The following is a 27,137-nucleotide window of genomic DNA, read 5'->3' on the forward strand; positions in this document are numbered from 1 at the left end:
ACCTCATTTTTAATAAATTGGATGTTGATACAGTATCACACTATGTGGAGTCTTGTATTTTACATACACTTTGGCATCGAGCTCCATTGATGGTCTTCTGATACTACTTCCTGTTCACTGTGAGCCTTCCGTTATACACCATCTGCAACAATCAGAGATGACATCCGGTCTGCCAGTGGGTTGTAGACCCGATTAAAGCTCTGACTGGATCTGGATCTCTGAAGTTTGCTCTGGTGATGGGTGTCTTTATTTTTAGCATGGATTCTCCCATGGGATCTCTTTAATGGACTTTAGTTTGTTATTTGGTATATATGATTTTGGCTTGACCAGGTCTGCACCGTATTTATACTGTATGCACCTTATTTATACTGTGTGTATTCTAATGCCCTGTACACACACTCAGACATTCTGACAGATTACGACGGGACTATAAAGAGGGCAGTAGCCAATAGCTTTTGTCTCGTAATTTATTCTGAGCATGCGTGGCACTTTGTCCATCGGAATTGTCTACACGCGATCAGATTTTCCGACAACATGTTCCGGTCACACATTTTCCGTCTGAAAGTCCGACCATGTGTACAGGGCATAACATTGTTTGATGTGTTTTTGAGACTTTCTTACGGTCTCCTTCTGTGGAATATTATTTATGTATGCACATTGGCTTGATTGTATAGTATTGCATTTGCATTTTTATATATGATCACATTTCTTTAGCGCTGCACTTTATTTATAGACATGGTAGACATGCTTGCTCTGCCACTGTGTTTTCATCAAGGCAGTTTGTGGATTCTATTGAACTGTATGCACTTATGTAAACTTGAACTATGTTGGCCTAACTATACACCAGTCTTCAACCATTTTTAATGTTTAATAAGTAAAAGCAAACAGGGTCACTTATCCAGCGCTCAAGATAAGTAAATTAAACTAAGCAGCTGCTATAATCAAATATAACATTACGGAGAAAGCAAAAAAAGTTCCAAAGAAATAGCAGTGCTGCTTAAGCTGGAAAGAACCTATTACTTTGGAACTTTTTTGCTTTCTCCTTAACATTTTTAATGTTTTGTCTTAATAAAATTTTTACCTATTTTTTTTACCAATATTGTTTTGATACAATTTTCTTTCACTGTGCTGTAACTATGTATTGTAGGCCGCTAAAGTTCCATTAGGGTTTTTTTTTTCCTGTTGTTTCACCAGGTATAAGCAAGGTAAAGGCACAAATAAAGAGACTTCTGTTATATATTTTTTTTATTCAGGATTATTCAGAAAGATGGAACAGATTTCATCTTTTTTATTTCAAACAAACTGTAAGCCCTTGTACACACGGTCGGAGATTCCGACAACCAAATCCGTCAGAGTAATTCTGACGGATTAATTCCGGAAGTGATGTTGCATACACACGGTCGGACTAAGTTGTCGGAAAATCCGATTGTACATAACGTGATGACGTTATTTCGTTACGACAGGACTACGTTCAGGCTAGTAGCCAATAGCTTTGTTCTAGGAATTTGATCTGAGCATGCATGGCACTTTGTCTGTCAGAGTAGGCTACACATGATCGGAGTATGTCCGATAGGAGCATTTTGTCGGAAAATTTTACCGGCAAGTTGGTCCGTCGGATATTCCGACGGAAACAGTCCGATGCAGACCACACACAGTCGGAATATCCGACAAAACAGTCCGATAGGAAATTCTGACAGAATCTCCGACCGTGTGTACAAGGGCTAAGACCCCTTTCACACTACGCATTTGCGCCGATTTTTGGCAGCCAGCGGGGCGCTTTTAACCCCAAAAAAGGGATTAAAAACTCCAGTTTTTTTAGTGCTTTCAAAGGGCTTTTCGAGTGAATGGGCAGCACTTTCAAAGCACCTTTGCCCATTCACTCGAACGGGCAGGGGCGTTTTGGGAGTGCTAAATACAGTGCTCCCAACCCACCCAAAAATGCTGCTTGCAGGACTTTTTTTTTTCTTGTCCCGCAAGTGCACCTCTCCAGTGTGAAAAGGCCCACTGGAATGAATGAGAGGAGGTTTTCAGGCGCTTAGTAGAGGGTATTTCTAGCGCTAAATCACCTGAAAACCACTGCAGTGTGAAAGGGGTCTAAGGGATAGAAGCACCTTCCACACATCAATGGATAGAGGAAGGTTCAATGTTTTATGGTCCTTTGGGTTGTACAGTAGCTCCCTTACTTACAAATGAGTTCTGTTTGTAGGTCCAACAAAGTGAAGTTTATTAAACTTTTCACACAAATAATGCCTAATAAACACACAATCAAAAAAATGACTGTAAAAAGATGTTTAATCTTAAAGTACCTTAAAATTTAGAGTACAACAGCTGACATACAGGGACTGGCATGGAGTGAACAGGCAAGACTGCTGCTTTTATGCTTGCTTACAGACATCCTGGGCTTGAAATCAACACTGTACTTCTGTACACTATTGTACTATACAGTAAAGTACACAGCAGCACAACCGCTTGTGGCAGAGGGCACACACAGATGGCAATGTCTGGCAGACACGTGAGCTACTTTCGTTATTTGACATGAGAATGCATGTTCACATCTTTAAAAGTCTGCAGTTTTCAGATTTGTAAGTAGGAGACTTTTTAACTGTATTCACTCAACATGAGCGCCACGAGAAACGTCAAAACAGTAGACCATTTCTTGCCACTCAGTAATGAGCTGGGCGCTAGTCATTCATTTCACAGGTCCAACAATTCAATGTCTCAGATCATGAAGAGTAGGAGGCATAGGTGGGACAAGTACCCTTTATTTTATGTACCCCCACAGATAAAAAGCACAGGGGTAAGGTCTGATGACTTGGAAGGCCACAGACAATGAACAAGATCTTGTTGTCCACCTCTTCCAATCCATCATCCTGGAATGGTGTTGTTCAGATAACACCAGACCTCCAAGTGCAAGTGAGGCAGGTACCAATCTTGCATGAAAATGAATGCAGTAACTGCAACTTGTATGGCTTCACATGCAGATGGTTTTTAAGAACATGCCATACCGTTGATTCAGGAAATCCAAGTTCAATGCTTGCCCGTGCTGAGGATTTCTTAGGTCTCCATTCAAACGCACCTCGGATACGCTTAACATTTTCATCTGACCTGTGAGGATGGTCAGTGCTTTTTTGTTTGCATATGCAACCATCTTAAATACATTTTTCATGCCACTCATAAATTTGCTTATGACAAGGCTGCTGTTTGTTGAACCAAAGGCAGAGTTCTCATTCGCACTTTGCAAACTGCAGAAAATTACTTCTCCTGTGGCTTTGCCATTTTCCTATAAATGAGAAACAGCGCCGCTGTGTGGCACTGAATGGAACTTCGAGGCCGGTTTATAACTTTGAACCTTTTCCTATCCAGTGATGTGCAGAAGGTGCTTCTATCCCTTACAGTTTGTTTGAAATAAAAAGTTTAAATCCAATCTTTTTGAATTGCCCTGTATGAATATATGTTGTTCACATTTTGGTAACACAATATTTAATTAATCTGCAGAACAAAAAAAGATGTTTATGATTATATATAGATCACTTTATTGGGAAGTTTGAATGTTATATATGAATGTGGTATTATGTATCATCAATATTTATATATATATATATATATATATATATATAGATATATAGATATAGATATAGATATATAGAAAGCACTGCACATTATACATCTCTTATAGAGTCCTACAAAATGTGCTTGAATGTACCATTTTGGTACATTATGAAGTGTTTTCCGATGATGAATTATTGTTTTAGGTACCAGATACCATCTAATAAGGAACTTATTATTGGATTTCATTGCGTTGATATTGATAGGACAGTGAGCTGTGGAACTCCAAATCTTCCAATCTTCAGTCTACCAACATACCGCATTTCCACTCTCCCATTTGTGTGCATACGGTGGGCAAAAGTCTGATAGTTTGGACACGAGAGTTTGGTAGATGTTTAAAATTAGACCAGTCGAGTGTGGGTCAGTAAAACAGAGATCGAGGTGAAGAATGAGATCATAGAACTGACTCTGCAAGTTTTAAGATGGAGATAACAGAAAATTTCTGTGTTTGGAGCACATGTGTTTCTTGTAAGTCAGAAAAGTTTTTATTCCTAATTCTCATATTTTAAATACAGTATATGTAACTGAATTTGACTTGGTATCAGCCACTTGCAGCCCACTGTAAAGCAGAGCTCAGAGTGGAAGAGGGAGAAGCAGCACATGTAGACAATCAGTTTTTCAGTGCTCATATGCTAAGAAGAGATATGTTGATAAAAAGATAAATCAGAGTGGCAGAGAGAACTACTCAGTCTGCTGCTTCTCCTTTCATTATCCAGTCAGACTGGAGATTAAATTTTTTGACGGAAATTCTGACCGCATGTAGGCTCCATCAGACATTTTCCATCTGAATTTCCGGCACACAAAATTTAAGATCTGGATCTCAAATTTTCCGACAACAAAATCTGTTGTTGGAAATTTTGATCGTGTGTACACAATTCCAAAGCACAAAGTTCTACACATGCTCGGAATCAAGCAGAAGAGCCGCACTGGCTATTGAACTTCAATTTTCTTGGCTCTTTGTACTTAACTGCGTTCTTGACTTTCGGAATTTCTGACAACATTGTGTGACTGTGTGTATGCAAGACAAGTTTGAGCCAACGTCCATCGGGAAAAAATCCCATGTATTTTGTTGTCGGAATGTCCGATTGTGTGTACGCGGCATTATTTAACTGCAGAGATTCGTTCCCATGACCTCACCTACAAGACAGGTTTGTGATGTGTGGCAGGGCTGTGTAAATCTCAGAATTGGATCAACAGAAATGCGCATCAATTGGCAGTTAAAACTACTTCCATAATGTATTTCATCTTTGCATTTTACCAGTTTACCTGGAATTCAACTTTCATCTTGCATCTTGCCCCCATATACTAACGTGGTTCCTTTCCTCTTCACAATATCAAGAATAGTATAGAATGCAACAATTGCACTCAATGTTGGAAGCAGCCTAGGAGTATCTCTAAACAGCACTACGTTCTATTTAACCACTTGCCGACCAACCGCGGCAGTTGTACTGCGGCGAAATGACGTTATGTAACGTTCCCTTGTCCTGTGGCTACTAGGGGTGGGCACACGCACGCCCCCCGAGCAGATGCAAGTGCCCCGCGGTCACGATCACCGCCGGGCTCCCGCGATCGCCGCGCTCCCGCGATCGCCGCTGACACACGGAAAACTGGGATCTGTGTGTGTAAACACACAGTTTCCAGTTCTCTGAGGGGAGAACAGACAAATTGTCTGTTCATACAGATTATGAACAGCGATCTGTCATCTCCCCTGCACAATCCCCACTAGGAAACACATTAACCCCTTGATCGCCCCTAGTGTTAACCCTTTCACTGCCAGTGACATTTTACAGTAATCAATGCATTTTTCTAGCATTGATCGCTGTATTAATGCCAAAAGGTCCAAAAATGTGTCAACATTTTCCGATGTGTCTGCCATAATGTCGCAGTCCCAATAAAAATTGCAGATTGCTGCCATTACTAGTAACAAAAAAAATCAATAATAAAAATGCCATAAAACTATCCCCTATTTTGTAGACACTATAACTTTTGCACAAACCAATCAATATACGCTTATTTTTTATTTTATTTTTTTTAACAATATGTAGGAGAATACATATCTGCCTAAACTGAGGAAAAAAATAGTTTTTTTAATATATTTTCGGGGGATATTTATTATAGCAAAAAGTAAAAAATAATGCGTTTTTTTTTTTTCAAAGTTGTCACTCCTTGTTTGTTTATAGCGCAAAAAAAAAAATGAAAACCATAGAGGTGATCAAATACCACCAAAATAAAGCTTTATTTGTGGGGAAAAAAGCAGGTAAATTTTGTTTGGGTGTAACGTTGCACGGCCACGCAATTGTCAGTTAAAGCGACGCAGTGGCGAATTGCAAAAAGTGCTCTGGTCAGGAAGGGGGTAAAATCTTCCGGGGCTGAGGCGGTTAAAGTGATTGTAAAGTCTTTTTTTTTTTTTATTAAATAATAAACATGTTATACTCAGGGGAGGGCTGACAGCCTTAGGCCTGGGGGGCAAGTCCAGTCACGTGGCCCACTTTAACCCCGAATAAGTTCACTATCTATGCCCACCTTGTATTACAAGGTTACCCATGGCTAGTGGCCAGCAGAGCCCTACAGGCCATGATAAGCTCCCAGCAGGACCTACAGGTGCATGGCCAGCTCCCAGCCTGTGGGTCCTGCTGGGCACTGGCCATAGCCAGCTCCCAGTAGGACCAACAGGCAGCGGTGGTGCGTCCATAAAGGCGCATGAGCGCTGCCCCCCTGTCAATTGCTCTCTCACATAGATAGATTGCATGAATCTATATATGGTTGCCGCTGCCGCCCCCTATTCATGTGCCTGGTCCTTTGTTGGGCGCCATGCATATGAATTACAGCGGTGGAGTTTCTTTGGAAATGCCTGATTAGAGCCATAGGCTCAAATAGGCTTCCTGATTAGAGCCATGGGCTCTAATAGGCTTCCAAAAAGGAAAACAGCAGGCACACTGCTGTGCATTCGCCGATTACTTATTGGTGTGTTAGAGAACCGAAGACATTGCTTTCCTAACACTGACCTGGCTCACAGCCAATCAGGTTGCTCAGGTCATGTTACCTGTCACCTGATTGGCTGAAACAACAGGCGCCGCTATTGGACGCCTGATGGGAGGAGAGGACGGGAGGAAAAGAAGTGCAGGAGATGCATGAAGGACCCACTCGTTGTCACCTGCTGCCCCACAAGACAGGGCAAGTGCAGGGCAGAAGGCAAGCGGGTGGCACACTGTCACACTGGCAGCATTTGATTGGCACAGTGGCTGCGAATAATTTTTTTTTTTAACATTTTTTTCAGTTTGCCCCCCCCCCCCCCCCCCAAAAAATATTTTAGCACCAGCCGCCACTGCCAACAGGCCATGATTAGTTCCAGCAGGACCCACAGGGAATGGCCAGCTCCCAGCAGGACATCATGTACTGTACCATTCCCGAGTCTTTTCTGCAGGTGATCCCTCTGTGTAACGCGGGGACAAGGTCATCCAGTGCCCAGGCAAAGATAGCAAACTGCGCCCCCCCCCCAGGTGGAAGAGGGAATGGGGGTAATAGTGCCATAATATTTGTGACGTGCTGTGGGGTCACTGGAAGGAAAAAAAAATGCTGCTGCATTTCTGTCAGTTTGAGAAGGACTGATTGATAACTATGTCAGTGCCATCCAGTGCACTGCGATAAAATGTAGAATTACTGTATATTATTGCAGCTTACTGCACCGCACCTCTGGACGGTACTGCAGTGTAAATGGGGCACATAGAGAACAGCTGTATTCTATGTGCTCTAGCAGTGACTGGTATTTTTTTCAGTGTGGAAAAATGCCAGTCACTGCACTAGTGTGAAACAGCCCAAATTCTGTAGTATAAGTTAATGGAGAGTGAGGGGCTGCATGTGTTAGACTGAGGCATGATTCTGACAGAACTATTGTATTAGGCAAAAGTAAACTGGGATGGAAAGGGTGTCAGCCCAAGTACATGTGTGGAATGCCCAGAGCTGAGAGGCTACAGTGATTTATATGAGGAGAGCAGAATTACAAAACAGGAGAGAAGATAAAATGATTGGGAAAAAGATAAGTGAATTGGTGCAAGGAGAGTGTGACTTACCTACAGCAAGATTGTACCAGCCGGGAGAGATGAGTGCACAGAGGGAGGGGGAGGGGGATGAAGCATGAGTGAAATCAGCCTGGAATAAATGAAAGAATCTGAACAGAAACAAACGTGATGTGTCCTGGAAGGAGAGAGAGATTATAGGAGAGCAGCCAGTAGGAGAGTTAACACAGCAGCAGGAGAATGATAGCTTGAAGTTGCTGGCTGACCGGCCCCCCTGTGAAGTGATGGGTCTCCCTGCCGGGAATAGAAGTTACCTGCTTCGCTGCTCAGTTCCCTCCAGTCTCTACCCACCAGACTACAACTCCCAGAATGCAGCGCAGTAGCAACACAGCCAATCAGCGGCCGACTTTCTCAAAAAAAAAAAAAAATGTCAGCAAACAGCCTGTTTTGATTAAAAGTTAGACGGCCTGGGGGGAGATTTCCACCCTGCCCCCCGGCCCAGCCCGCCCCTGGTTATACTTAACTGCCCTGTTTAATGGTTTTGCACAGGGCAGCCCGGATCCTCCCCTTCTCGGGTCCCTGTCTGGAGCTCCTGTCCCCTCCCTCCTGTTGAGTGCCCCCATAGGAAGTAGCTTGCATGGGGGCACCCAAGCTACAGACACAGAGCTGCCGTTTGGCCCCATTCCCTCTCTCTCCTGATTGGCTAACTGAGGTTGATTGACAGCTGCGGGAGCCAATGACACTGCTACTGTGTGTCGGCCAGTCAGGAGAGAGTCCCGGACAGTCGAGGAATTTGTGGAGATCGCTGAATTGATAGGGCTCGGGTAAGTATTGGGGGGGGGGGGGCTGAGGGGAGCTGCTGCACACAGAAGGCTTTTTATCTTAATTCATAGAATGCATTAAGGTAAAAAAAAAAAACTTCTGCCTTTACAACCCTTTTAGGCATTATAAAAAGTCATCAGATCAGGTGGAATTGAGCTATCAACTGCAATTTCTGTTAATATGTAAGAGGTGGTTTATAGCAAATGTTATTCTAGGACTGCAAGCTGCACAGAATGGTGGATCCAACTATAAGGAATACTTATTATCATTTTAATGCTTTTATTAATTTCCTTATGATCTACTAGAGAATTTATACATAAAAAAACCTTTAATGTTACATATAGACAAACATATGGTCAAGAAACCGTACTTTATAAAATGGTTTGGTATTTTGATCTCTAAGGCACTTAAAAACTGTTAAACTATTTATATTCTTACAGATGTCACTTCTTACAACTGTACCTGTGAAGGAGGACACTGCTCAGAAAATACCTGCAATGGGAAGACATGTTTTGTAACAGAGCAATTGCTTGAAAAAAATGAAATCCACAGGGTCCGTGGCTGTTTTAATAGCGATATAACAGAACAGTGCAACAGCAAGACCTCTTTCTCAGAAGCAAGATGCTGTTACTCCAATTTCTGTAATGCTGATATCACCATTTACACTATAAGTAAAGTAACACCTTTTATCACTTACCATACTGGTGTTGGGTTTAACATTTCCACATTTTGATAATGTGCACTTTGTGTAATTGGCCTAAGCTAGACAGTCAGGAACAGTTCAACATGATTCTAAGAATGTTGGACGTTATGGAGAAGGCAGTTCTCCCTATCTGAGGGGAAGTGTCAGGTTTTCGGGTTTGCCTGAGTGTGCTTCAGAAGTGAATGGAGACTGAAATGTTGATACTTGGCAACTATGCAGTCTTCATTCACTTTCATGCTGAACAATCATTTGTTGTAGGTAGGATATACATGTGTTTTGGCTTTAGGTGTCTCAATTAAATTATGTATGTTATTGCTTTCTATTCATAGAGGTTGGCTACTTTTAGGAGACATATGGCTTTGTTGTTGAATCAGTTGATCACCCCTGTAAGAAACTGGTCAAAATCTGCAAGTAAAATCTGGCATAGCAGCATATGTCCATTATATCAGTATTTCATGGAAAGATATTTAAAGGGCATGGGCATGGTCAAGTTATATACATAAGCGAGTACCAGAAAGTGAAGCAACATATATGAGCATAGCCTGCAATTATTGAAAAGTGTAGGGTAGTCATGTAAGCCACAGGGGTCCATGTTAGTGGCTGTAGAGAGTTTCCAACATGTTGGATAGTTTTTCAAATTGATGGATTTCTGTTCCTTCAGGCAAACTGAAGAGGAAAACATTGGCAAAAAGTCTTGATTGTTTAAGGAGCGTGACAATTTTGATGACAGTAGGCAGGTGTGTCATCTGGGTTATGAACAGGCCGGGCTGGGAGAAAAAATAGGCCCGGGTATTTTAGACTGAGCAGCCCATGGCATATTTACCGACCCCTGCCCCAATCACCATCCTAATGGAGGCGAGAGCAGGGGGCGGTCGTAGAGCATGGGGGGGAAGAGAGCACAAGAGGATGGTAGAGAATACGGGGGAGTGAAGGGCTCTGTGGGGGGATGGTTAGCATGGGGGGGCTGGAAAGCATAGGGGGCCAGAGAGCGCCTCCGGGGGGGCTGTAGAGCACTGTGGGGAGTCTGAGAGCACAGGACTAGGGGGCTGAAGAACATGGGGGAGCAGAGAGCATGGGGCGAAGAACACGGGGGGCTGAGAGCACAAGGGGGAGCACTGGGGGGAAATCAGAGCACTGGGGGGGTGGAGAGCACATGGGGGGACCTGAGAGAACTGGGGGTGTGGTGTAGAGCACATGTGGGTACCTGAGAAGAATCAATCTCTCCATCTTCCTCCTGCAGCCTCTGAATGCAAGTGGGAGAGAGAGGAGGAGAAGAGAGTTTCTAGAAGCTGCAGGAGTAGAATAGAGATTGATTCTTCTATGCAGCCACCGTGCTGCTCCTCCCATCCAGGCGCACAGAGAGCCTACCTTCTTTGCGGTCCGGTGTCTCCTTCAGATCCCCTTCAGTGTCATGGTCACAGATCACCTGACCTGTAGTTTCCACCTCCCCTGACCTGATGGCAGAACAGAACTGGCTGGCCGGCCACAGAGAGGCCAGGTGAGCGGTGTGGGCTCAAGGAGCAGCCCAGCTGCTTTGTCCATACCAGCGCAAGTGCCCGGTGTGCCCTATGGCCTGTCCAGGCCTGGTTATGAATCATAAATCGCTCTATTTCCTGCACATAAATCTAAAAAACAACATCAACCTATTTTAGTTCAAGAAGGGAATGACATGCTAATTTGAATAAAGATTAACCTATGTAACTTGTACTTAGTCTTAGTTCACACCTAAAGGCATTTTTTTTTTCTTTTTACCTAGAAGAGAAAGTTGAAGAGCCAGTAGGCCTTGTCCTTGTAACTGTCCTCCCAGTAGCCCTGTTTCTGATCCTTGCCATACTATTTACATTCTTATTCTGGAAACTGAGGAGAAAAAGCAGGAAAAAATTGTTGGCCAGACTCATTGACTTTGGAAATGAAGACATTGTAAATGCATCAACTGTTGGTGACAGCACTTTAGGGGTGAGTCATCTGACCGATGGTAAAGATAACGCTGTGGTGAACTTATTTTTTATCAGAGCCTGGTTTCGATCATTTGTACAGCAGTACTATAACACTAGGACAAAAACAACTATGCTATGTTACATGCAAATATACAGATTAAGCAGTGCTAGCCATTCATTGAATGCAACATTTAGCCATTTACGGAACTCCAGGCAATTGTTTTTTTTAAATCTGTAGTGTAAATATGTTTAGGTTAAGTTTCAGGAGGTGTATGCCACTTAAAGGGCTTGTTCGTGCCAGATGCTTTCAGCTTTGTCCAATCAATGTTCCAATCACCCTTGTTGGAGGATGCAGACATCCTTCACTTTCTGAAAATAATGAACACATCAAGCAATGGAGAAACCTGAAAAAGGTGTAGGAAGTGACCTCAAAGTAAATGCTAGCATACTCCTTCACTTGAATTAATCATTCCAATTAAAGAAAAAAAAAATGCACTGGAACACGTTATGAATGCATTACAAACACGTTAAAAACATGTGGAAATGAGCATGTGGAAATGCCAAACACGGGCATTGTGGCGTGAACTAGCTCTACATATGGTTGTACTTTCTGTAAATTTTTACACTTTAATTGAGGCCGGCTCTCAGCAGTGACCTGGTAGCCCTCCAGTCTTCTAATCCCCTAGGTAAGGGGTGGGCAAGCCATGGATCGCAAACTGCCCATCAACTGCGGTTAGCCATCTGGTAGCTCACAAACATGGCCTTGCTTCTCCCCAGCCTCCGCCGCTCTCATCTTTACTTCAGAGTGGAGAATAGGAGGCAGTACTGGATAGAGGGCAGGAGTGGGAGCTGCCTCAGTTAAAGTGCTTGCAAACCCTCAGCTTTTAAAAACAACCTATTCAGTTCAAAATAGAAATGAAAGGCAAAACATTTGTGTATAGTTATAAAAAACATTATAATTACCTTTTTCCCCTTTTTTATAAGTGATCACATTACCTCTGTTCCCAGCTGCATAAGAGCTGGGGGGAGGAGAAGCTGAAAGACACTGAGCTTCCCAGTGAAAGGCTGTGCAGTGGGGGTGTGTCAGGACAAGTCACATGATTGGAGAGCAGCCTGAGTTCCCAGCACAGCTAGGGAACTGACCATGGTGTATTCTTCTGCTTAGTGTGGTCAGTTTTTGATAGGAACGCAAAGGGAGTGGCAGGAACACCAGGGATTTCACACAAAGGAAGCAATACAAAGTAAACAGGATACTTTTTCATACAAGTACATGGTACAGCAGGCACATATCAGGAATATGAAGTGTTCGGTTTACAAAAGCTTTAACCCTTCAATGAACCAGCAAGTGATTGGTTGCTAGCAGTGGCTACTGTGCCATCAAATGCAGCCACTGTGCCCATCAATTGCAGCCACTGTGCCCATCAATTGCAGCCACTGTGCCCATCAATTGCCTCCACTGTGCCCATCAATTGCCTCCACTGTGCCCATCAATTGCCTCCACTGTGCCCATCAATTGCCTCCACTGTGCCCATCAATTGCCGCCACTGTGCCACCAAATAGTCCCACTGTGCCCATCAATTGCCGCCACTGTGCCACCAAATAGTCCCACTGTGCCCATCAATTGCCACCACTGTGCCCATCAATTGCCGCCACTGTGCCACCAAATAGTCCCACTGTGCCCATCAATTGCCACCACTGTGCCCATCAATTGCCGCCACTGTGCCACCAAATAGTCCCACTGTGCCACCAAATGCTGCCGGTGTGCCCATCAAATGCTACCACTGTGCCCATCAAATGCTGCCACTGTGCCATCAAATGCTGCCACTGTGCCCCATCTGCTCGGCATTTGATGGCAGCGAGCGGTGGCCTCCATGCTCCTCCATGTCCTCAATGTTTTCTCATGTCCTCTCCTATGATTGGATGCCTGATAGGTGTCCAATCACAGCGCCTGTCATTTCAGCCAATCAGGTGATGGGTACCAGACCCGAGCACCTGATTGGCAGAGAGGCGGTTCAGTGTTAGAAAAGCAAATATTCATTTCATACACCTGAGTAAACTGCGAGCGACAAGCATGGCGCAGGTCACCTTTTTTGACGCCTATTAGAGCCTATGGCTCTAATCAGGTGCTTCAAAAATAACCCCCCACCTCTGTAGTTCAGGCGCCCAGCACCCCGAACAGGGGGCGGGCACCTGAATAGGGGATAGGAGCAGTGGCCATGGGTAGATTCATGCAATGCATGAATCTATCCATTGGTCATATGGGAGTGGCTGGAGAGAGGGGGCAGTGCAGTGTGCCCTTATGGACTCACTGCCACTGGTTGCTAAGATGCCTGGGGATCCTAGCAACCAATCGCCAACTTGCTTAATTTGAAAAGTAAACACCAGCAGCTTCCATTCCTGCCCTCCATTCTGTACTGTGCTGCCTCTGGCTCTACGCTCTGCTGTACACAAACTGTCAGATTGGCGTGTGCTACCTACATAGTGCTGTGTGTTTGGAGTATCAGCATTGAAGAAACAGTACATATAAATGCACAATATTCAAAAGACTGTAAGTCAATGATTTATACTGTCTATGCTGTATTTCTTGTTAAAGTTTATTTTTTCAAAAACAAATTAACGCATGTGAAATTTTTGTTAGGATCTCCTGGATGACTACTGCACTACTGGTAGTGGCTCTGGTCTTCCATTCCTTGTACAGAGAACTGTGGCTCGACAGGTGACACTCGGTGAATGTGTAGGTAAGAAAAATAAACTTGCAAATCAAATTAAACTGGAAAGGATCAGATATTGCTAATGAATGATATTCTCCTTTAACAGTCTATATCACATGATAAAGTTATAATAAATGCTGCTGCTAACAAAAGGAAAAATACGTCACAGCACATATACCGTATGGATATTGCAGCATTCCAATAAACCAAAATAATGTATCTAAATCATTACATCACTTCCTCTAATGTGCAAACATGGAAATCATGGGTCATAAAGAAATATGTTGAGTAACATCATAAACTATCTCATCAAAAAAAGCTTTTTAGGCCGGGTTCACACCGCTGCGATGCGGGAACGCCGCGAATCCGCTGCGTTTTCCCGCATCGCATGACTCCCGCCGGCAGTTCACACTGCCCTATGCGGATGGCTGGGAGTGTCAATGATATGTTAATGACACCCCCAGATCTGTCCGCATATCGCAGTGCGATCTGCCGACTCGCACAGGAATCGGATCGCATGGTGTGAACCCCCATGCGATCCGATTCTGTTGCGGACCAAAAAAAGGGTCCCGTGCGAGTTTGCTGCGGGACCGATGCGAATTCAGCCATACTATCTGTATGGCTGAACTCGCATCGCTACGGAGATCGGATGTGATTTGCGGTGCGAATCACATCCGGATCTCCCCCCGCAGCAGTGTGAACCCAGCCTTAAACACAAAGGAATTACGCAATAATATCGTTAACGTAAGTAGTTTCTAAATCACATATAAAAATGACACACCAAAAATGATTAGGCAATTAGCATTGAGGGTCATGTAGGCCAGTGGTTCTCAGCCTCAGTCCTCAAGCACCCCCAACATTACATGTTTTGGGAATTCCTCTTAATAAATAACTGTCCAAAATACCAAGCCATTGACTCTGATTTAAAGCACCTGTGCAAGATAAAAGGAAAACCTGCAAACATGGCCTGTTGGGGGTACTTGAAGACAGAGCTGACAACCACTGACGTAGGCCACCTTTTAAAAAGCTGTTGTAGTCCAGCATAGTAAACACAGTAACATAGTTGCATAGTAGGTGAGGTTAAAAAAAGAAACAAGTCCATCAAGTCCAACCTATGTGTGTGATTATATGTTAGTATTACATTGTATATCCCTGTATGTTGTGGTCGTTCAGGTGCTTATCTAATAGTTTTTTAAACTATCGATGCCCCCCGCTGAGACCACCGCCTGTGGAAGGGAATTCCACATCCTTGCCGCTCCTACAGTAAAGAACCCTTTACCTAGTTTAAGGTTAAACCTCTTTTCTTCTAATTTTAATGAGTGGCCACGTGTCTTGTTAAAATCCCTATTGCGGGGTCACCAGTACGGTATTTATAAATTGAAATCGTATCCCCTCTCAGCGTCTCTTCTTCAGAGAGAATAAGTTCAGTGCTCGCAACCTTTCCTCATAACTAATATCCTCCAGACACTTTATTAGATTTGTTGCCCTTCTTTGTACTCGCTCCATTTCAAGTACATCCTTCCTGAGGACTGGGGCCCAGAACTGGACAGCATACTCCAGGTGAGGCTGACCAGAGTCTTGTAGAGTGGGAGAATTATTTTATCTCTGGAGTTAATTGCCTTTTTATTGCATGCCAATATTCTGTTTGCTTTGTTAGCAGCAGCTTGGCATTGCATGCCATTGCTGAGCCTAGTTTACTATGCTTTAGTTATGAATGAACACAATGAGTGTGTGTCCCCGCTGTGTTCATTTAGAAAAGGAAGGGGCCGGAAAATTACATATTTACTAGCCTCTTCCTCTACACTCCATTGTGAAACATCCCCTGCAGCAGCTGGGAGGAGAGGAGGGAAGCCAGCAGCACTGTGAGGTGGGTGGAGGAAACACGGGGAGAAGCCCAGGCTGTAGGGGGAATCTGCACTGCATGTAGTGATTAGGGTGTGCCCAGGCACACCTAGTATACCCCCTGCGCAAGCCGAAGAGCATTCATATTACACTGTTACCCTTTCCTTTGCACTGTGTGACAGTTGTAATGGGTGATGTGGTGTCTTCTGGAAATACAAGTGCCTCTGTCTGGAAAGCTCGCATTCAGTCAGGAAAGCAGACCGCATTTAACCACCATGCTTCCTTGCCTATTTTTATATGGTTTATAGTCTTCAATAACTAGTGTAGTAAGTAAGTGTGGGATACAGCAGAAGTAACCTCAGGGTAAATTGAAACCAAAGCAGTTGTCATACATTTTTCTGCATTTTCACACAGCTGAAAAATTGTAAAGACCTGATAAAGTTGTTAGTGTGTGCTTACATCAATGCATTGCAAAAAGGCTTACATGCTGTATTTTGGGTGTGCATTTGCCATTGAAGACACCTTTGAAAATGTTATATAACATGTCTAAAATGCATGTCGGCATTCCAAAACACAGTGCACATTAACGCATACATTTTGATGTGAAAAAAACAATTAGCGCAGTCGATCTTTTTTTGTTCATTTTTGAGTCCCCACAAATTTAAAAAGTAAGATAACTATTAACTAGAGCAGTTTGTTTTTGTATATAATTCGTCTAATTATTACCAGGGTCACCCTTTCATCTAGGGTAGAACCCCATGATTCTCTGCCTGTATATATTCTGCACAGCAGATAGGATTTTCTGAAAGGATATACTGTATATTATTTTGATGAGAGCTGGGAGGCAGCTGGATTAAGGGTGACAGATATATTCTGCAGACCTAGATAAGTCTGGTATGAATGTATTCATGATAAGAGATGAAGAAAGGAGAAGACGGCAGCACACGCCAAAAATACTACTATTCCCTGGGAAAACTGATGCATAGGGAAATGTGTTTTGACCATAGCGACTAATTGCTTTTCCACTTTATTTTTATACTATTCCGATAGGTCAATGACAGCTATAGACTACAATGCACATTGCCATTAAATGTCTTACCTAAGGCTTAAAGACCTCATTCTAGACTACTGAACAATGATGCATGAGCAGCATGCCATAATACTCAATTGAAAGGCTTCTAATGCTAAACTGCAGGGCCAAGTGTTTTTTTTATCAAGCAGAATGCCTCAATACACATTATACGTTCTCAATGACCTTGCAACCACCGTTCTGTCTAGCAATTCCTTTACACAGCCTCCATTAATTCAGTCAGAAGAGAGATCAATGGTAAGCTGACAAGATGTAAAATGATGGATGCTGGGTGGACATGATTCTTGTGTGTTGAGGCCCATGAACATAATCGATTAAGCCCCCGTTCACACTGGAGTCACTTGTCATGTAACTTGACAATTTAAAATCTCACAACAAGCCGCACCCTATTCTTGCCTATGGAACCCTTCAAATCAGTGCAACTTCAATTCCCCAAATTTGAAAAAGGTTTCTTGCACTATTTATGGCGATTTTATGTGCAACTTGCATAGGCATCTGTGCATAAAGTCACACAGATGTCGGCAAGCCACACATGAAATCGCACTGATCCACGGCTTTGCAATCGTCCTGAAGTAGCGTAATTTCAAAGCCGCATTCAGTATGGAGTGCAAAATACATGCCAGTGAGGACTGGCAGCATTAGTGCTTGCATTTATGTTTTGTGTTTGCTTTCTCCAAAGCTATGCATGTGCACATGGGCATTTGCATAGCATACCATTGGTGGCTTACAACACAAATGATGCAAGCAACTTTGTTTTTGTCACAAACTGATGTATACAACCACAGTGTACTCCTTTGTGTACTACTTCACTACAATGATAGAAACAAGGGGAGGACTTCAGTGAGCATTTCTAAAAGTGGAAAACATGTCATCTAACACCTTTTCCTGCTGCTCATGTAAACTAAGCCTGAAACCTAACCTCAGTTTAAAGTGAAATTAGGGTCTCGTTTTTTTTAAATTAAAAATAACAAACATGTCATACTTACCTGCTCTGTGTAATGATTTTGCACAGAGCAGTCCAGATCCTCCTCTTCTCGGGGTCCCTCTTCTGTGCTCCTGACCCTCCCTCCTGATGAGTGCCCCCACAGCAAGCAGCTTGCTATGGGGTACCCGAGCTGAGTCACAGCTCCCTGTGTCCATTCAGACAGAGTGATGGCCCACCCCCTCTCTTTCCTCATTGGCTCACTGACTTTGACAGCAGCAGGAGCCAATGGTGCTTCACTGCTGTCTCAGCCAATGAGAAGGCAGAGTCAGGGACAGCCGAGTTTCTCGTGCAACATTGCTGGATCGAGATGGGCTCAGGTAAGTATTAGGGGGGCTGCTGCACACAAGTTTTTTTAGCTTAATGCATAGAATGTATCAAGATAAAAGAAAACCTTCTGACTTTGCAATTACTTTAACCTTAACTCAATCCTACCATTTACTTAAAATGTTGAGCTAAGAGCAGCTTAACCCAAAAAAACAAAAGCAGTTAATGTTTACATTATTGTTTCTTGCTCTGACGGGTCACCATACAGTTACACATTACAATCTGACTGTACAATCTTTGTACAATAAACTTTAGATTTACCAAAAACTAAAGCAATATGCTACCAATGTGCATGCAGTCAAGTAGGCCCTTGCACTACAAGTACAGTTTTTCTTTTTCATACATCATGGGACACAGAGTCGGGCTAATATTCATTACCTGCTGGGTTATACTTCATCATCAGGTGAATGGACACTGGTAGATCAAAGGTCTTTAGACAGGAAGTGATCCCCTATATAATCCCTCCCATATAGGAAGCACTTCAGTTTTTTACCAGTGTCTGCAAGGTGGATGGCAGGGTTTGTTTGAGCTCTCTGAGCTCCAGGTCTCTAGTCCCACAAACGGTTCTTAAATGAATCAAGTGATTGACCAATTGGATCCATTTGACACAGGCTTTATATGCTTAGATAAATGGTACCCGAGCCCTGCAATGAAGACTTAAGATCCTGTGAGGTTTTGCCTGTAATGTGGTCTCTGGGCCCTGGACCCTGCGAAATGGAATCCTGGACACTCCAGTGCTAAGGCATTCCTGCAGAGTGCTGTACAGGTCCAAGGGAGTAAACTCTAAACATGAAAAGGGTACTCAGTCCTTGAAGGTCCTCAGTCCTTGAAGGACCCGCCGTGATGGAAGTTTGGTCTCTTAGTTTCTAAGCTGCCCTGTGCCTGGACAGGTAAGTGAAACCCCTTTACTTATTATTGTGGGGTGTCCCAGTCTTTGTAACACTCAGTCAAGCTAGCTAGAGGCTGGACACCTGTGTGCAGTGACCAAATGGGGGAGTTTTGGACTAGCTGTGGGTGCTTGCAAAGTGTACCTTTTTTGCTTGTGTCTGGCTGTTTTTTACCTGTATGATGGCGCACGACGATGTGCCATTTCGCCTTGGTTCATCATAGCGCACGTTCGCTCGCAAGAGTGCCGCTGGGCTCAGCAGTTGTTTGTTTTGGTGGCCATGGTGCACGTGCATTCGCAGAAGCACCACTGGACTTAGCAGTTTATTTGCTTGGCGGCCATGGCGCACATGCATTCGCAAAAGCGCTGCTGGACTTAGAATTTTGTTTGTTTTGTGGCCCTGGCACACGCAGCTTCTCCGCACATGCGCAGTAGCCTTTATCTGGTGCACAAAGATTTGCATCATACGCGAAAACCTTGATTGCCCAGATCTAGACAAATAAAATTTGAAAAGCCTACACCACTTTTGGATCAGAAATACAGAAAAGTCAGCCTTGGAACTAGCTCGAGGTCTAAAGTATTTAGGCCTGATCCTAGATACGGTCCAAGCAAGAGTATTCTCTGTATGAGTCTTCTGGGGAGGATGGTATCCTCCTCCTTCAAGGCGGTGCCCTATGTCCAGTTCCATTCCAGGCCTCTACAACAGTCAAGGTTTATTTGTCTAGATCTGCAGAGATCCGAGGATCAGACTAATTTTTTGTTTTACCAAAAGGACCCAAGAAAGGACAGGCAGGTTCCAAAACTTCCATTGCCAATTGTCCATCAATTGGTCATTCAGGCCTACGGTCTTAAACATAAAGCTCCTCCCTTTAGGATGAGAGCTCCTTCTACCAGGGGTGTAGGAACCTCCTGGGCATTTCGCCATCAGGTGGCTCAGATTTATAAGGCTGTTACCAGGTCTTCGGTGCATACGTTCACAAAATGTTATCAAGTGGATGTTCGAACAGCCGAGGACTTGGCTTTCGGCTGCAGTGTACTGCGGGCTGCCGTATAAGTCCTGATGGCTATTGCTTGGCAGGGTGTCACCCTCCCCTCAAGGCAATTGCTCTGGGACATCCCAGCAGGCAATGAATTATTAGCCTGACTCTGTGTCCCATGATGTATGAAAAAGAAAATAGGCTTTTTTCATCATACTTACCTGTAAAATCCTTTTCTTTGAGTACATCATGGGACACAGAGATCCCTCCCCTCTTTTCTGAGGATTCAGTGCTTGCTACAAAACTGAAGTACTTCCTGTATGGGAGGGGTTATATAGGGAATCACTTCCTGTCTAAAGACCTTTGGTCTACCAGTGTCCATTCACCTGGAGATGAAGTATAACCCAGCAGGTAATGAATATTAGCCTGACTCTGTGTCCCATGACGTATGAAAAAGAAAAGGATTTTACAGGTACCGTATATACTCGAGTATAAGCCGAGATTTTCAGCCCCTTTTTTTAGGCTGAAAGTGCCCCCCTCGGCTTATACTCGAGTCACGGAGATCAGGTAGACAGACGGCGGCCATTCCACTATTCAAAAGCCGCGCCTCCCTGTCTGTGATAGGCGGAACATCCGCTCATTCTCATACTACGGACGAGGATGAGAGGATATCCGTGATAGGCGGAACACTGACTGCTGGGAAATTGAGTGTTCCGCCTATCACAGACAGAGAGGCGCGGCTTTTGAACAGAGGAATGGCCGCCGTCTGTCAGACGAGGAGGAGAGGTGCGGCATGGCACACAGAGGCTGCAGATTGGCACAGGTAGGCAGGGATGGACACAGGGATGGACGGGACACAGGGATGGACGGGACACAGGGATGGACGGGACACAGGGATGGACGGGACACAGGGATGGACGGGACACAGGGATGGACGGGACACAGGGATGGACGGGACACAGGGATGGACGGGACACAGGGATGGACGGGACACAGGGATGGACGGGACACAGGGATGGACACAGGGATGGATGGGACACAGGGATGGACACAGGGATGGACGGGACACAGGGATGGACGGGACACAGGGATGGACGGGACACAGGGATGGACGGGACACAGGGATGGACGGGACACAGGGATGGACGGGACACAGGGATGGACACAGGGATGGACGGGACACAGGGATGGACACAGGGATGGACGGGACACAGGGATGGACACAGGGATGGACGGGACACAGGGATGGACACAGGGATGGACGGGACACAGGGATGGACACAGGGATGGACGGGACACAGGGATGGACACAGGGATGGACGGGACACAGGGATGGACACAGGGATGGACGGGACACAGGGATGGACACAGGGATGGACGGGACACAGGGATGGACACAGGGATGGACGGGACACAGGGATGGACACAGCGATGGACGGGACACAGGGATGGACACAGCGATGGACGGGACACAGGGATGTCTCACCCTCGGCTTATGCACGAGTCAATAAGTTTTCCCAGTTTTTTGTGGTAAATTAGGGGCCTCGGCTTATACTCGGATTGACCTATACTCGAGTATATACGGTAAGTATGATGAAAAAAATCCTATTTTTTACTCACTCTGCATAGAAATTTTAAAAAATGACTGGATTTATATCTCAGCAAGACACTCACAAGACAGCAATAAGCAGAACAGGTATGATAAGAATCTGTAAATGTATCCCATAAACCACCAGAACTAATTATTTTATTCAATAGTTTTATGTTTTCTTGGTGGCACCATATATGACATGATTCTTGTACTACTTTCAATGAATATAAACTTGTTCTTTTTTTTTTTTAAATACATTTTTGTTAGAGTAATCGTTTTTTAATATGATCAGATTATCAGACAACTAATTTTGGAAGTTTGTTGAATACGTAATAACAAAGGAAGAGCTCTGTACAACTGTATTTTCTCTTTTTTTTTTGTAGTGTGTGACTGTACCATATTTCAGATCAATGTTGGTTAGACATTACATTACCATGTCTTATGGCGACATTTGGCAACAAATGTATCTTGATGCACAATATCAGAAAATGTAACAGACTGTCATTTATTCTCAGGTAAGGGGCGATATGGGGAAGTATGGAGAGGCACATGGCAGGGAGAAAATGTGGCCGTAAAGATATTCTCTTCTCGAGATGAACAGTCATGGTTCAGAGAGACAGAAATTTACAATACAGTCTTACTACGTCATGAAAATATCTTGGGTAATGTACAGTTGCTGTATTTTTTTTTAATTATTATTAATTACTCATTTTGTTAACTTGTACACTGTTTTATTCTTCAGTGCATAGAACTAACTCCAGCTTCCCTAAAATATTTTCTACAATCTACTTTCCATTATTTTCACCTTCTAATCACACATCAGTTCCAAGAAAATATTTGTGAATCCTAAGGAGTAGAAAATGGTTACATCAGTAAAAGTTCTCCACTTTTTAGTAAATTAATCCTAACTATAAATAAAATCATCATCTAAACACTTAATACAATAAAAAATTTATAACAAACACTGAATATTGCTGTATTTTTTACTGAACAAGGGTTTTCAAAGAAAATTAGGTCAACTGAAAAAAAAAAAAAACCTTTGGAAGAATGACATCTCAAAATAGCATTAGGTAATCCACTGAATGAGTTGGGCGTTACGGTTAATTTCGGATGTGGTTTGACCTGCCCTGCTGTTAAAAGGAAACATTTTGCACAATTTTAGTTTGCCTTTCTTCACAACAGAATTATGTTAAGGTACAATATGACCTGATCAGTGTTTCTCATATATACCCCATATTAAAACCAATGTTTACCATACTTGATTTAAGTCAGATTGTAAGATTGTATTTAAATCATAAACAAACACAAAGACCTCATCCACCAATCACCTCAATTAAATGATATAGCTTAAGTCACCTTATATCACTCCTCCTTATATAGGAGGCTACTACCATAACCAAAAACAATATAAGCAAAAAACTCCCCCTTTGGGGGGACACAAGAGAGGTCCACCACCAGAAAAAAAAGGGGGCTAGATGGTTACTTATGGCTGTAGTGGATAAATATAGGTGAAGACTTCAAAATTAAAAAAGATTTATTTTAAATATCAAAAGTACCATTATTACAAAAATTCATTCAGTACGATAACTTCATTAGAAATAATCCTAATATGTTTTTCAAAAATACTAACATAACACCACCTATGTGATTAATCAAAGTTTTTTTTACCTACAACCAATTATTTAAAAGACACATAAAGACAGTAGACCGACATAAAACATATAAACGGACAAGGCGCCTCACAAACCAAACATACATTAAGACCCTTTGGGAAAAACCCCTTTGAACAAATATTTAAATAATCGATAAAATCAAATCTTATGATGGGAGTCTAAATATGTATGGTTTCCTAGGGTGGTGGAAATCTGAATGTACATATGCGAGTTTCCTCAAATTAGATCTACAAATTATCCATTATTTACATTCAATCAAAGAAGGGGTGGCTGCTCTATTAGAGAAAAAGAACTGGCTCCTTATTATAATTGTATTTGTTGTGTCTGTCACTTCTCAGATGTTGATTGATTTTCCATTGATTATAACAAATTATCAAGTGCACTTCAAATCGGTCACAAAATTGACAAAGTCCACTGAACAAGGTGGTCCCCTTTCTCAGTTACAAAGTAACACAGTCAATTTATACTTCTCATTAGTAACAGATGTCTCAATTGAAATTTTCAAAGAAACTCCGAAACTACTGATAAACAGACCTTCACTCATTCAGCAGATAAGATACTACTTTGATTGCCGACAACAACACAGCTGAGCACTTGTAAGATTGTATCCCTTTATTTATAGACCCTCTAATGCTATGTGTTTGGCAAACATTCTGTAAGGAATTTAAACTAAGATTTTTTATAATTTTACCATGATTTAATATTTTCTAAATCGCTAAAGATGTATGATAAATTATGAAGTTACATAGAAACATAAAGTGTTGGAAGAAAAAGACAGTAATCCATCAAGTCTGCCCTTTTTTTTCTGGAGGGGGGGGGGTTTGTTAACTTTGTTGTCTGACTTTAGATCTACGTTTATCCCAATGTTTGAAGTCATTTACTTTTGACTGTCTCACTACCTCTGCTGGTAGATTATTCCAATCATCATCTACCCTTTCATTAAAATAATACTTTCTAAGATCAGTTTTAAACTTCCCTACGCATTGATACTGGTAATTAGGTTTGGGACAATATTCACAAGTCTGTTAAGGACACTGGCTTAACATCCAGGAATCTGTACCTTTTGTGTGAGAAGACAAAGGAGGCTCATTTTCACAAATTGCCAAAGCGCCCCGCAGCAGAGGAATTGAGGCTTAACCTCTACAAGGCCTCCAGATCCCAGACCCAGACCAGAACTTCTTAAAGCAGAATTCAACTCCATTATAGTTTTTTTTTAATGGGCCCTGAGGAGGTTTATGCCATAATGTGCTAGTATGCCACGCCTGTCAAATGAAGCTCTCCAGCATTCAGCATTTCCATTGTCTCCTGCTCTTATTTCTGCTTATTTCAAGGCCGGGCCTTGATGATGTCATTCCCGCTCATGCACACGGGCATCACTTCATCACAGCAAAGAGTGGTACATTTACTGTAAGCTGTGCATGCCCTGCTCAGAGTACTTTATTGCACACAGGTTGGGAGAAACATTTATGACGGAAGAGACAGAAGAGCCTTCTATCATGAAAATCCTGGCCTGCCCGTCAGCAGTAAAAGGTCATTTTATTCCACTTTAAAATCTGACAACTTTACTAAAGTCAGAGACACAAACCCTGGAGCCATTATCACATGTATGAGAAATCAAAGTGACACATATACACTTTTCCCAATCTTGCTGGCCAGTGGCCAGTGCTTCACATAGGATAATCTAAACCAAAATATCAAGGCCATCTGTATGTGATGTAGAACATAAAAGAAACTGGTTCATGACTAACATCTACAGGATTGGCCAAACAGGTGATGAAATAGGTCTGCCATTGGATGTTTAACCACTGGTTAAATCTTCAATTGGTAAAAAGATTTAATCATCCATAAAGCCATAAGCCTAGTACCCACTAGTACACCTTCATTGGTGTCATTTGGTGGTAAGAATAATACCTCATCATTGATGTCACTGGGAGGAACTGTGCCTCATCATTGGTGTCATTGGAAGGAATTTTGCCCCTTTATTGATGTCAATGCGGGGAATTATGCCCCAATGTTGGTGTCCTGGGATGAAATATTGCCCCAAGGGCCAGATAAGGCAAGCAAAGGGTCGCATCCAACCCCCGGGCCACAGTTTGGAGACCACTGGTCTAGTTTAACAACAAAGCTTATGAAATAGAAGAAAGTCTGTGTATTAGATATCAACCCTTTTTAAATATTGTAGCAGTATCTGAAGCAGGACATTCCCACAAAACATTCAAAAATTTAAAAGGTGTTGTATTTAGGAATGAGCTACAATACCTCGTAACTGCTGTGAAGGGTTCATTATAAGCTACAGAAAATTACTGATTTAACTTGTAACCAGTAACAAAGAGATTCTACATGCTTATAAATGTAATGGTTGCCATATGTCTTTCATTAATTACCATATTTTTACTGAATAAATTGGTTTACCTGTTGTTAAAAAAAGTGTTGGTGTTGGGCAGCCGTGGATAGATTCTTGCTATGCATGAATCTGTCCACTGCATATAGGGGGTGGGGAGGAGAGAGGGGGCGGAACCCATGCGCCCCTAATGGACGGGCCGCCACTGGTAGCAGGCCTGATTTAATCTTAACTTTATTATGAAGAATCACGTTTTGTCCTAAATAAAAGTCCTCTAAGATGTGACCCAAACATCATCATATTCATAATAGTAAAAAAATGACACACTTTTTTAACAACATGTAAACCAATTTATTCAGTAAAAATATGGTAATTAATGAAAGACATATGGCAACCATTACATTTATAAGCATGTAGAATCTCTTTGTTACTGGTTACAAGTTAAATCAGTAATTTTCTGTAGCTTATAATGAACCCTTCACAGCAGTTACGAGGTATTGTAGCTCGTTCCTAAATACAACACCCTTTAAGTTTTTGAATGTTTTGCTGGAATGTCCTGCTTTAGATACTGCTACAATATTTAAAAAAGGTTGATATCTAATACACAGACTTTCTTCTATTTCATAAGCTTTGTTGTTAAACTAGACCAATGGTCTCCAAACTGTGGCCCGGGGGCCAGATGCGACCCTTTGCTTGCCTTATCTGGCCTTTGGGGCAATATTTCATCCTAGGACACCAACATTGGGGCATAATTCCCCACATTGACATCAATAAAGGGGCAAAATTCTTTCCAATGACCCCAATGATGAGGCACAGTTCCTCCCAGTGACACCAATGATGAGGTATTATTCTTACCACCAAATGACACCAATGAAAGTGTACTAGTGGGTACTAGGCTTATGGCTTTATGGATGATTAAATCTTTTTGCCAAATGGAGATTTAACCACTTTAATTTCAGTGTGCTGCAAATTAGGTTACTCCCAACAAGTGGTTAAACATACAATGGCAGACCTATTTCATCACCTGCTTGGCCAATCCTGTAGATGTTAGTCATGAACCAGTTTCTTTTATGTTCTACATCACATACAGATGGCCTTGATATTTTGGTTTAGATTATCCTATGTGAAGCACTGGCCACTGGCCAGCAAGATTGGGAAAAGTGTATATGTGTCACTTTGATTTCTTATACATGTGATAATGGCTCCAGGGTTTGTGTCTCTGACTTTAATAAAGTTGTCAGATTTTTGGGGTAACAAACTCTTTAACTCACATTTTGACAATGTTTTTGAATTTTCATAGACGGTCCCTTTAAATATTAACAGATTCCCGACTGTCTCACGTCTTTTTACAGGGACAGAATGGATCCCTTTAAGAGCCGCCAGAGGGTGTGCGCGTGCGACCGCTGCATGAGATCGCGATCGCGTGCACGAGAGCCAGCACGGGGATTTGTGTGTGTAAACAAAAAATCCCTGTTCTGCCAGGGGAGAGGAGACATGTTGTTTGTTTCTACTAGGTAGGAACAACAATATGTCTCCTCCCCTAGTCAGTCCTATCCCCATACAGTTAGAGCACACTGAGAAAACACACATTTAACCCCTTGATCGCCCCCTAGTGTTAACCCCTTCACTGCCA

General features: G+C 42.8%; 1 protein-coding gene across 2 annotated transcripts in view; it reads left to right on the forward strand.

Annotated features, from left to right (window-relative positions):
- The window catches only part of ACVRL1 (activin A receptor like type 1), a 129,851-nt gene that overhangs the window by 59,120 nt on the left and 43,594 nt on the right, over positions 1-27,137 (forward strand). For both annotated transcript variants that reach the window (XM_077483276.1, XM_077483277.1), the window contains exons 3-6: positions 8,885-9,115; positions 10,904-11,103; positions 13,723-13,822; positions 22,006-22,152. In XM_077483276.1, coding sequence (XP_077339402.1) covers positions 8,885-9,115; positions 10,904-11,103; positions 13,723-13,822; positions 22,006-22,152 — 678 coding nt within the window. The remainder of the gene's footprint in view (positions 1-8,884; positions 9,116-10,903; positions 11,104-13,722; positions 13,823-22,005; positions 22,153-27,137) is intronic.

This window comes from Lithobates pipiens, unplaced genomic scaffold (genome assembly GCF_037356315.1).
Source record: "Lithobates pipiens isolate NorthernLeopardFrog02 unplaced genomic scaffold, aLitPip1_a1.2 Scaffold_16, whole genome shotgun sequence".
Classification (NCBI taxonomy): Eukaryota; Metazoa; Chordata; class Amphibia; order Anura; family Ranidae; genus Lithobates; species Lithobates pipiens.